Below are 11,513 nucleotides of genomic sequence, written 5' to 3'. Positions count from 1 at the left end.
TCTTTGTGTTAGCAGATAGAGGGGAGTCAATATCCTAAAATTTAATGTAAATATCCTAAAATTTAATGTAAGCAAAGTTTAGAGAATTTCAGTGAAGGCAATATCACTTCGAAGAGAGGGGAGTCAATATCACTCTAAAAAAATTTTCAATAGCTAAAGGGTTGCCTCTCTGGCACAACTACTCTACGGTTTGAGGGCTGTCAACCGTTTAGTTTGGTTCGGGTTTCCGTGATGCTCGAACCAAAGCAAAAAGACTATAGTAGCAGGATTGGCTCAACGACGAAGACAAGAAGGAAAACAAAAGGCATGAACAAATATGCAAGGAAGGCGAAATCGAACTTGCAAGAGTTGTACCGTGAGTCTGTGACAAGTTCGAAATAAGAGAATACGCACACCCGAGCACACTGTGGACACTAAGATCCGACTGAGATCGTGTTGGAGGGGATTGGTGACGAAGAGCCTCGTTGCTTGAGCAGAGGAAAGAAGCGAAGGAGATTCACGAGCTGAAAACCCTAGGTAGATGACAGGGGTTTGCGAAGAAGAAATGAGAGAGAGAGACGGTGAAGAGAGAGAGTCGGGTTTGGTGAGGGAGTCACGGTACCCACTTGCCTTCCCCTTGATCTTAGGTGCCTTGGTCGAAGAGAAGAAAACAAAAAGAAGAGAAAAAAGAAAACAAAAGAAAAATCACAATGGACGACTTGGCCCTGGCCTAATCGCAGGCCGATGAAGATTTGGCTGGCCGGTGTGTTCGGAGCCTTACCTGAGACTAAATGACCACTTCGAACCCTTATTTGAAATAAAATCTAATTTGGACACTTTTTTTTTAAAGAAAATGAGTACACTTGAGGTCCTTATTTGAAATTTTTTCTCATCAAGTTTTTGTGACTTTTTCAAATGAAAGTTTGAGAAATTACTAACCCTTCTTAGGACAAAACGGCCATGGACCGTTACATACGCACGTTGTACTCGGGCCTCTGACATGTTCTCGGAGGCCCGGGCCCGTGACCCGATGCCCCTTCCCGCGGTTATCAGACGTCGGGACATCCTTCGACGACGACGACGACGACGGCGACGACGACGAGGGTTTAGGGTTTTCGCGCATCCTTCGTTCTTGAATCGCTTCCCTCCCCATCCATGGACGCTCCCCATCCACCAAGCCACCTCAAAGCCCACAAGAAGAGCAGGAAGAACCAAACCCCTGAAATCAGTTTCCAGATCAACCTGAATTCGCTATCCAGAACCAAAGATTTGCCGGGCGCCATCGCCCTGTACGAGGAAGCCGCGACATCGCAGGGCGTCCGCTTCAACCAGCACCATTTCAATGCCCTCCTCTACATCTGCTCCAACTCCGTGGCCGACCCTTCGCTCAAAGACTCCGCCTTGGATCACGGGTTCCGGATTTACGAGCACATGGAGTCCTGCAAGATCGCCCCCAACGAAGCCACCGTCACCGCTGTCGCGAGGCTCGCCTCGGCGAGGGGGGACGGGGACCGCGCTTTCGGGTTGGTCCGGAAGATGGGGGAGCGCGGGATCGCGCCTCGGCTGCGCACGTACGATCCAGCATTGTATTGCTTTTGCGAGATGTTGGAGGCGGACAAGGCGTACGAGGTGGAGGAGCATATGCGGAGCGCGGGGCTGAGTTTGGAGGAGCCGGAGCTCTCGGCTCTGTTAAGGGTTAGCGCCGAGACGGGTAGAGAGGAGAGGGTTTATGAGTATATGCATAAGTTGAGGGATTGTGTCAGGTGCGTGAGCGAAGAGACTGCCAAGTTAATCGAGCGTTGGTTTTGCGGAGAGAAGGCTGTTGATGTTGGCAATGCGAATTACGATCGAAGTAGTGTTAAAGCCGTGGTTTTGAGGAATGGAGGAGGATTTCATGGTCTTGGGTGGATTGGGAAGGGAAACTGGGTAGTGAGAAGAGGTAATGTGGATGAAAATGGGGTTTGTAGTTGCTGTGGAGAGCAACTGGCTTGTGTGGATATTGATGATATGGAAACTGAGAGCTTTGCTAGTTCTATTGCAGCATTGGCCTTGGAAAGGGAGACAAAGGCAAATTTTAGTGAGTTTCAGGTAAGTACCTGTCTTATTGTTATCGTTTATTTCCTCAGATTGCTGTTTATTCCGGTCATTTGGAATTGTGAGCCTGGCTTTGCTTGACACTTAAAGGAATTAAAAAACGGTGCATAACGGGTGTTTTGTGCAGCAGCTACGTACATTAAATTTAGTTCACCATCACAACACTTCTACTGCTGATATGCAGCAGTGTCATAACTGCCACAGAGATCTTACCTTAATTATTCAAACTTGAGCTGAGTTCTCCTAATATGCCTATTGAAGTAAAATCCGTAATAGATTTGTGGGTTTCTGGTCTGATCTTGGTCTCAGTCTTTGCCTGATCTTGAAGGATTTGTGGGTTTTGGTTTGATCGGTGGGATCTTGGTCTCGGTTTGGCTCTGTTTTATATGCTGTGTTCTCTTCGTTGGCTGGTGGAGCAGGAAACAGAGAAAGATAGAGAGGAGAGAGAAGCAGTTGGACTTATTATTATTTTGGATTATATAAATATATCTAAATTAAGTTCACTCTGGTAGAGATTTTATATTTGTACCTGAATTAAATTCTAGTGCCACATTTTATGTCTAGCATTCAATTTATCCATGAAGAAAGTATATATATGTGCATGTAAGTAATTGACTTTTGTAGGTATTTGAAAAAATATATTTGTTAATTATAGTGCTATATTGTTAGAATTTTTCATTTTTCGGTAAAGCAATCAATTTTATAATTTTCACACTTGATGTGGGAGCATCAAAATAATTCATGCCACGATGCCCGTGACCCATTACCCGATGTCCATTACACCCCACTTCTGCGACAACCACATTGCGACCGCAACCTGCGGATTTGTCTCTTTGTTTGCTTCTCTTCGCTCACCAATTTGACAAATACAGGATTGGCTCGAAAAGCATGCTAATTACGATGCCATAGTCGATGGAGCAAACATTGGCCTCTATCAACAGAATTTTGCTGATGGTGGCTTCAGTGTTCCTCAGGTTGTTCATCAGCCTATGTGGTTTGTCGTGTTCTTGTACTTGTATGTAGATTTTCATGATATCTGACTGTGTAGCTCATTCTGTCCGACTTTGCAATAGAGCAGCTTGATGCCGTTGTGAAAGAACTGTATGGAAGCAGCAAAGGCAAATGGCCACTTGTTGTCTTGCACAATAAGCGCCTTAAAGGTCTTATGGAAAGTTCTTCCCACAAGCAGCTGCTTCAGGAGTGGATAGATAAAGGTGTTTTGTACGCTACGCCAAGTGGATCTAATGATGATTGGTAATCCTTTAACCATGACTTTAGTTTTTTTTTTTCATGGGCAACTTCAGTTATGATTTTATGTGATACTTTACAGCTTGTGGTTGTTCAGTTTTTTGCCCTTTTTATCGTTTCTTTCGGTTTCAACATTTGTGAAGGTGTTCATTTCACTTGTCCTTATCCTGGGGATTGTGCATAGCAATACCACGATGCCATTTAAATTAGAAAAATAATTATAGGTTACTTTATGCCCCAATAGTAAGAAGTTGTCTTGTAAATTATCTTTTGACACTTGGTTGCACCTTATGTGAATTTAGGTATTGGCTATATGCTGCTGTGAGGCTCAGGTGTCTTCTTGTGACGAATGATGAAATGCGAGATCACATTTTCGAACTCCTAGGAAGCAAATTTTTTTCCAAATGGAAAGAGAGACATCAGGTATTTTATAAAGTTTTTACAATTGCCTAAGCTTCTACATCCCTTTCTGAATCTTACCGAAGACCATCTTATCTAGGATGCTGATGTTTTGGAGTAATGGAATTTTCTAATAAATCTATATTTATATTAACATGAAGACTCACGAAATGGATCACAGAGCTTGACTATGTGAGCGCTTTTGAACGTATAACGAGCAGTAGTTGCTGAATGGGCAGTCAAATTGTTTAGGGTTAGAAATCTTTCATTCGACCAAAAAATGAAAAGAAAGCTTTCATGAGATTTTTGTCAGTCTCCCAGGAGTTGGGTTAACAGAGTAAAATTGGAAGGACAGATCCATCGTCACTGAACTATTTGGCTAAAACAAATGGGAACGCCTTGGTCCTCATAATTTTCACTCAAGGGCTTGAAGAGATAAACTATAATGAGCGTGTGTTTATATTCATATATTTTTGTGAAGTGGCTTTTCATATTCTCTAGACGAAACCCCCTTCTGTGATGACCTGGCTTCCTACTTACTTCATGTCGGCAGGTTCGATACACATTTGTAAAAGGTAGTCCAGTGCTTATAATGCCACTCTCATTTTCTCCAGTCATCCAGGTAATAGTGACCTAGTTTGGAGTAATTCATAGACTGGTTCTTAAATTTGGATTCTGAAGATGTTTGTCTCTGTTTTAGGAATCTGAGAAAGGGTCTTGGCATGTGCCTGTCAAGGATGACAGCAATGAGGAAATTGTGAGAACTTGGGTATGCATCACCAGGCCAAGCATCTGGGAGAGTTCCAATGGAGTTTTAGCAAGTAAAGAATCTCCTGAAGGTAGCAATAAATTCCTTAATAATCATAAATTATTAAATTCATGCAAACCAGAAACTACTGCAAAGGACAGCAATACACTAGGCAGCATCGGTTTTTCTCAGGATTGCATGAATAATACTAACACCATGACACGTAAAAGAAAAGACAGGTCTTCATCTCCTTCACCAGTGGCATCTTCCTCTTAGGCGCAGTTTTCCTAACAGCAAAATGAGCAGAGAAAATGCTTGAATCGGATTTTGTAAGTTGATGATTGAGATGCTCTGCTCAGGAATGAGTTTTGCGGAGATATCATTGTAATCCGAATAATCAATTTTGTATGCGATGATTCTCTTCTATGTTGAATCACCAGATCATTGCTGGTGTACATCTTTTCCAGTTTCTAGATCATGGCATACCGTTCTTTATTCCGTGTTAAAAACTTGCATGGAAGCAAACTGAAGAATATTCCAAGATCTGTATCTGTTCCTTGTACATCAACTTAGGTTGTACTTGCCAGTCATTTCAGGGGAACATCTATTTGTGATTCTGAAACATCCAGTGAAATTTGGATTTTCATGCTTTGAGAGGGGTATAATAAGTAGCTTTCTCATACTGCCAAAAAGCAATCCTGAAAGCATCCAAATGTCCAGTGACAGAGGTTATTAGCATTTCACTGATTCTTGTTTGAGCCAAAGCATACGTGTAGAACTAAAGAGGCTCCACTTTTCTGCTTCTTATTATACTTGGGCAGTCCATTGATCCTGTTACAAGATCTCTGGAAGAAGATAATGAATTGAAAGGAGAGTTATTTTCGCACTCCAACAAATCATGATCAGCTCGTGAATATTAGCAATAAAGAATCAGTGGATACTGGGACATTGTTCATTGTTCTTGGTGTAGACAATCAATTATCACTGCCTTAAAATGCAAAATAATTTTGCTGCAACGACACACAATATATGAAAAGGGCCCAAAAAAAATATATGGTACTGCCAATTATAAGTATGTCGGTCTCGTTCATTGTTCTTGGTGTAGACAATCAATTATCAATGCCTTAAAATGCAAAATAATTTTGCTGTAACGACACACAATATAGGAAAAGGGGCCAAAAAAAAATATATGATACTGCCAATTATAAGTATGTCGGTTCACTTGAAGACGTATTTGACGACTCCGGGAATGTGAATCTTCGTGAAGTAGTCCTCCCAATCGATGCATTTGGGGTCGAAGTAGAAGACATCCGATTCTACACCGGTCTCTCTTGCTGCTATTCGCAGCTTCTCTGTGTTCATGTCGTCGAAGCTGTGCATGATAGGCAAAGCCATCATCAAATCATTATGTTTCTTTTTTCTCTGGGTAGTTGCTTTCAATGCATTGAGGTTAGCGTATACTTACACGCCCTTGAAGAACAAGTAGGGTCTGTAGAGTTCGATGAGCCGCATCACAAACTTGATCTTCCTGTCCATATCCAGGTAAGTCCCCTGGAAGTATTGGCAGAATGCTGCATTGGCCAATTCGAGTCCCTGTTTGCAGAGATGGAATTCATTAAAGAACATAGCAGGCTGTGTTGCTTCTCCTGATTCTCATGAAATATATTGAATTTCATGGACAGTGGCCACAAGAGTGAAAAGGAAAATCGACTGGACAAACCTTGAGCAAAAGCAAGTACCGAACAGCCATGTACCGGCGGAAGCTGGCCATGCTACCCAACACTTTGACGGGACCGACTATCACGGGCTTCCCTTCCTTGTTAGTCCATGGGTGCTTGGTGAAGTACTGTAGCCCGTAATCTTTAAGATTGGCGTATCTCAGGGGGTTTCCCACCGACGATCCCATCTGATAAATCACCTCGCCGGGTTGATTCACGTGCGCCGCCATGGCCATTATGGTGGAGTTCACCACCATGTCGGCCGGTATCTGCGGAAAGTTATTCACGCTCCCCACTAGTCATTTTCTCCAAGGCCAAACATTGGAAAATAAGTTTGCCGAAATTACTGATGGATAAAAAACAAAGCAATCGCCTCTCAACTAACAAGAGAGTCGCCAGGGAGAATCGGCATTCATGCGCCGGAATCGAGCGAAGAACAACTTACAACATCGATAATTCCCTTCAAATCGCAGAGAAAGCATGTTAGCTTCCCTTTGCCATAGCCCACGGCAATGCTATCGATCGTTCTGCCGCATCAAACACCGAAAAAAAAAATCCGAGAAAAACTTAAACGATCATGTTTACTGACAGATTAGGAGTACTCAGGTTGAAAGCTTGGTGTGTTTGGGGGGTGTTGCTGCCCTTACCTCACACCTTCAACCCAACCAGGGAAAGGCTCTTTGTAGGTGCTGGTGATGATGGTGGGACGCAAGATGACCAGAGGCAAATTCTCTTTCAATTGCCCGACCAGCATCTCCCCCATTGCCTTTGTGAACACGTACGTGTTTGGCCATCCGTACCTCGCTGCCCTGCACATAAAAAAAAAACCAATCATAATCATAGGTTACTAAAATCCATTCATACCCAAGTGCTAAATCTTCACTGAACCCCGAGTCTTGATCGAGGATCGTTCTTTCGACGATCAATGTTCACATGTGAATCGTTACTAGGGTACGTGCCCGGTTCGCCAAATCAAGACCAGATCTAGCCAATGACTCGGGGTCACGACATCGTCGAAGAAGCGACGCGAGAGAAATGAACGCGAAACTGCAAGCATTTCATGCGCGGTTAGTATTGTGCAGTGCAATAAGCCAATAGAAAACGAACGATTCCGAAATTCACACGGCCGTATGTGATGAGATGTATATTACGGTAAATACGTGATCGGTCGATCACACCGGTCAATTGTGTAATCGAACGTATAGAACGTTTTGTCCCCCTCACGGGCCACAAGTACTCCGATTTCCACCGGCCCGACCCTAGAAAGAAGAAGACGAAGATTGGTAAAGAACGAAAGCTAGCAATTAAAGACGCCTTCTCTTCATCCCATGTGCGGAGCCAAAGGACCCGAGCAATGAACCTAACCAATGCAAGGAGATGTCTCTCCGAGCACGGCACTAACCTACCCTACCGACGGAATTCATCACGATGATTGTGCGGATTCACGCTCATTTAATAGCTCGACAAACACGCGCGACAATACATGCCAATTTTTATCGATGTATCCCAATTACGCTCGTCACATCGGTCCGTATGACGAGAATTGGGAGAGTCAGGCGGGCCAGGGCGTGGCGGCGTCGGAATGGTCCGCTGCATTCACGCCTGCTCGTGTTCCCGCTTTGATGTGATTAGACTACCGAACGAGGAAGAAATTATGTGGGACGGGTCCCGATGGCCATCGGGGTTTTCATTGTACGGTCATTTTCTTGCCCCTAAAAGCAATCAATGCATACATCTCACCTCTTCACGGGGCTAAATCTGGTCCCCCCATCATTAAAATTGGAGAGACCACCTTAAACGAGCATTGTCAATTTCTTCCATGTTCTCCTCCTAAAGATCTTCATGAGCACCCTTTCGAAATGTACTAGGGTACTTTCAATCAGACAATCCTCGGACCACACACGTTGGTCGGGGGACCATGAGAGCCCGACCATTTCGCCGCGGACTTAACCCTCGTGTACGTACATGATTCACGATATGTAATGGCGTCTGGTTGTACGCATGCTCTCTCATTAGTGACTTCCGCTCAACCTTATCAAAATGTCGTACTGCAAGACGTGAAAGCCCGTCTCGATCAGATAAGGTTGTAATCGAAAACTTCTTATCACTCGCGATCGGAAGGGATCACATCTTTCCCCTCCGAGATTCGATACCCGTCTGGAGCCGGGTTGGGTCACCCGCAATGGCGCTGTCCCCATTTGCCCTAGACCTACTTTAGCTGAGGTTCTCTCTGATGCCCCCACAGAACAAAGTAGATGCCTTCATAAATTCACCGTTTAATATGAAAGATAAGCTTGTGTGAATTTGGTAAAAAGTGCGTCCGGAATTTAATGTTGTCCTGGACTCCTCCGGCTTTCAAAAAATTTCGTGGATTATATATTTTTTAATGGGTAAAATAAAGTTGGGATATTTTTCTTAATTTTAAACCACAAAAAAGATTAGTATTGAGTCCGTATTCATCGGTGAAGAAATTATTTGGCATCACGTGAGCACGTACGAATTTTCAATAGCGTCCTGATGCAATCAATAACGTGCCGTGCGTGATGCAATCAATAGCGTCGGAAAAAAGTCTTACGAAGAATAAAGAATTTAAAAAATATTTTCCTGAAAATGACCGTTTATAAAAATGAAGAAACGAAAAAGAATTTTCACGTGTCCACGACGAAAATATTAAATTGTTGTGGATAACGGTACATTTTTTCATTGACAAATTATTTCGAGCGATATAAACGAACATTTTCAGAAAAAATGTTCTTTAGATCATCCGTTTTCCACGAAACGTACCGGAGTAGACAAATCCTTGTGTTTTGTTTATATTATGTCGGTCCATTAAAAAAGTAGTCGAATTCAAAGCAAAATGAATTAAAGATTGAGCTTACCTTTGAAGCCCCAAGTCCCTCATGGCCGAGGTAATTGCTTCTTCCGTGGCTCCGTCCGCTCGGAGTTCGTTCAGCTTCTCTTCCACCACTTTCCTTTCCGCGTCGATGTCGAGTCCGGCGACGCCGTTCAGGGTCTCTCCCATCTGATACGGCTTCTCTTGTATGAGACCCCCCTTTTCTCCGCATACATAGGCTGATCAACGTAATTACAAAAAAAAAAATTTACATATGATTAAAATCGCAACTCTATGCTTGCAAAAAAAAAGGATCGCGGCAAATGAAGGACGAACGAAAAAAAAAAACAAACAAGAATTCAGATTAAGAAATTGCAATATTTTCTTATTTGATTACTTAACCAGTGCCTCGAGTGCAATTTTTTTTAGCAAAATTCTATTAAAATTTTTAATTAGGGAGCCTAGTAAAAGTTGATAAGATAGTTGGTAGTGACACGGGCTGTTGGCAACCAAGTGATAAAAGCCAAGCAGGACAATAAAGATGTCAGTAAAAGGGTAAAAAAATAAGATGAGCAGGAGGAAGGTAAGTATTAATTGAAGGAGTTATTACAAAATATCAAGAAGTTCTTTTGGAAAGTCGGGGGAGACTAAGTTATTAAATTAAAGAACATAATTAATGTTTAATAAACAAATCTTATCTAATCTAATAATTAAACCCTAAAATATATGTAGGGGGTTGGATGGTTGGGGTTGAGAGCTAACCAGTTGACACGTGGACCAGCATATCTACTTTGCCACATTTCTTAGCAAAGTTGATCACATGCTTAGCCCCCAACGCGTTGATGCCCAGAGCAACATCATACCTGCACAAATTGTAAACTTTAAGGCCTAAATAAACATGAAATTGGACCAACATGCCTAAGTTGGTGGTCGTGGCCAATTTAAGTATAAGAACAACGATCGACCTCTCATCGAACTTGGTGGTCGCGGCCAAATTGACGATCGCGTCGATCTGATCCACCATCTGCTGCCTGAGGCTGGAGTCTTTGACGCCCAGATCATCGTAGATGATGTCCCCGGGGACGATGGTCACCTTTTCCGAGACGAGCGCGTTGAAATCCGACCCGCATTTTTCCTTCAGCACTCTGAACAAGTCCTTACTGATGACCTTCAAGAAGCAGCCATGAAAACAGATGAAACGGATGGATCAAGCCATGCACGAGGCACTCACCAAATTTGCACATTCCATGCAGAAAAAGGGCAAGAATGCTCACAATACCCGTATCGAGTAAATTTGCCGAAAAGGGACTGCTTAGTAAACCCCTTTCGTCATTCATCATTCTCTAAAGTTTCTTTTCTAGGGCATAATTTACTAGTGTCCCTCACTGAAACAGATAAATGAAACATGGCTCTTTTCTAAGCTTGGCCCGAAAGCATCAACCATTTTTGAGTTTCTTCCATAGTGCATAAAAGGGGAAACACCTGCAACTTTATTATTTATTTATCATTACTTTTGTCATTTTTGGAAAAAATTTGGTCCTGCCGGAGGGTGTTTTCTTGCAGAAAGGAGTGAGTTGATTGTGCATACCTCGTTCTGGAAACGGTGAGCAGCTGCTTTAGCATCTGAAGCTCTCAACAGAAGAAAAAACTTCTTCACATTTGGTTGAACCCTCAAGATCTTCTCCAGAAAGACTGCTCTCGCAGTCACACACACACAAAAGTAGTATGAGACAAGTTGAGCTCAGAGAGAGAGAGAGAGAGACAGAGAGATTACTCTTGGCAAGAAACCCAGTTGCACCAGTGACTAAAATGGTCTTGTTCTCCAGAAACTGGATCACACTTCCCATCTCCATTTCGAAGAGAGAGAGAGAGAGTGTGTGTGCCGCGGCGCGCAATGAAGCAGATGGAGAGATGAGGAATACGCTTTGAACGAGCAAGAGAGAACTCAGAAGGACAGAGTCTTTGTTAAGCCCCCCCAAGATTCTCCTCTGCAATTTTTGATGCAGCAACATAGATCTTATATGCCCTCACAACTCGGTGGAGTGCACGCAATTTGTTGGTGATTTTTTTTCTTTCGTCGTTTTGCTTTATTTTCCTCTTTCTTACGGTCATAAACACCCAAAAAACAGAAGTATTTACTTCGGATGGCTCGCATGGTAAGTGTACCCACAGTTCTTGCCCGAGATTTAAATTCGAATAATCACATATGCGCATTATTTACCGACCCTTATACTCCAATCATTATTTTATCATACATGATGGATTTACTTCATATGTTTCTCAAGAGACTAATCGTTTGTCAACCGATGTTAGATGATTACCGCAATCACCATGCACTTTTTACTATTTACATCCGTTAAATATTGCTTAATTTGTTTGTTTATTTATTTTTGGTGAGTCCACTCACCTTTTTTTTTTTTTTTTGCTAGAAGTGAGTCCCACTCACCTAAATCCACACCTATGCGACTCGCAAAACCTACCCCACTTGCACATG

The 11,513-nt window shown here is 42.8% G+C and overlaps 2 protein-coding genes across 2 annotated transcripts; one reads left to right on the top strand and one right to left on the bottom strand.

The window, feature by feature from the left end:
• Positions 1-1,066: 1,066 nt before the first annotated feature.
• Positions 1,067-5,119, top strand: LOC115675430 (proteinaceous RNase P 2). The gene is made up of 6 exons (XM_030598077.2): positions 1,067-2,067; positions 2,946-3,047; positions 3,152-3,327; positions 3,624-3,744; positions 4,274-4,342; positions 4,421-5,119. The coding sequence occupies exons 1-6, from the start codon at positions 1,135-1,137 to the stop codon at positions 4,742-4,744; spliced, it is 1,725 nt and encodes a 574-aa protein (XP_030453937.1). The 5' UTR covers positions 1,067-1,134; the 3' UTR covers positions 4,745-5,119.
• A 236-nt stretch (positions 5,120-5,355) lies between these two features.
• Positions 5,356-10,951, bottom strand: LOC115675435 (fatty acyl-CoA reductase 3-like). Its single transcript, XM_030598090.2, has 10 exons — positions 10,794-10,951; positions 10,608-10,711; positions 9,985-10,187; positions 9,782-9,882; positions 9,066-9,258; positions 6,834-6,995; positions 6,632-6,713; positions 6,189-6,455; positions 5,934-6,061; positions 5,356-5,840 (listed from the first exon to the last, which is right to left on the bottom strand). Exons 1-10 carry the CDS (start codon positions 10,870-10,872, stop codon positions 5,687-5,689), a joined length of 1,473 nt encoding a protein of 490 aa, XP_030453950.1. The 5' UTR covers positions 10,873-10,951; the 3' UTR covers positions 5,356-5,686.
• Positions 10,952-11,513: the final 562 nt, after the last annotated feature.

This window comes from Syzygium oleosum, unplaced genomic scaffold, assembly GCF_021117445.2.
Source record: "Syzygium oleosum isolate NSW1041296 unplaced genomic scaffold, Sole_v2.1 Sole_v2.07, whole genome shotgun sequence".
Classification (NCBI taxonomy): Eukaryota; Viridiplantae; Streptophyta; class Magnoliopsida; order Myrtales; family Myrtaceae; genus Syzygium; species Syzygium oleosum.
Note: the sequence above shows the minus strand (reverse complement) of the source record. Positions and strands in the feature narration are given on the sequence as shown.

Excerpts from the sequence above, each read along its gene's own strand:
- LOC115675430 (XM_030598077.2), top strand. The coding sequence starts at position 1,135 with ATGGACGCTCCCCATCCACCAAGCCACCTCAAAGCCCACAAGAAGAGC. Across the intron at positions 3,328-3,623 it reads AGTGGATCTAATGATGATTG|GTATTGGCTATATGCTGCTG; the intron begins GTAATCCTTTAA and ends ATGTGAATTTAG. Across the intron at positions 4,343-4,420 it reads CATTTTCTCCAGTCATCCAG|GAATCTGAGAAAGGGTCTTG; the intron begins GTAATAGTGACC and ends TCTCTGTTTTAG.
- LOC115675435 (XM_030598090.2), bottom strand. The coding sequence starts at position 10,872 with ATGGAGATGGGAAGTGTGATCCAGTTTCTGGAGAACAAGACCATTTTA. Across the intron at positions 6,996-9,065 it reads AGGGACTTGGGGCTTCAAAG|GGCAGCGAGGTACGGATGGC; the intron begins GTAAGCTCAATC and ends TTTTATGTGCAG. Across the intron at positions 6,714-6,833 it reads GGTTGGGTTGAAGGTGTGAG|AACGATCGATAGCATTGCCG; the intron begins GTAAGGGCAGCA and ends TTGATGCGGCAG.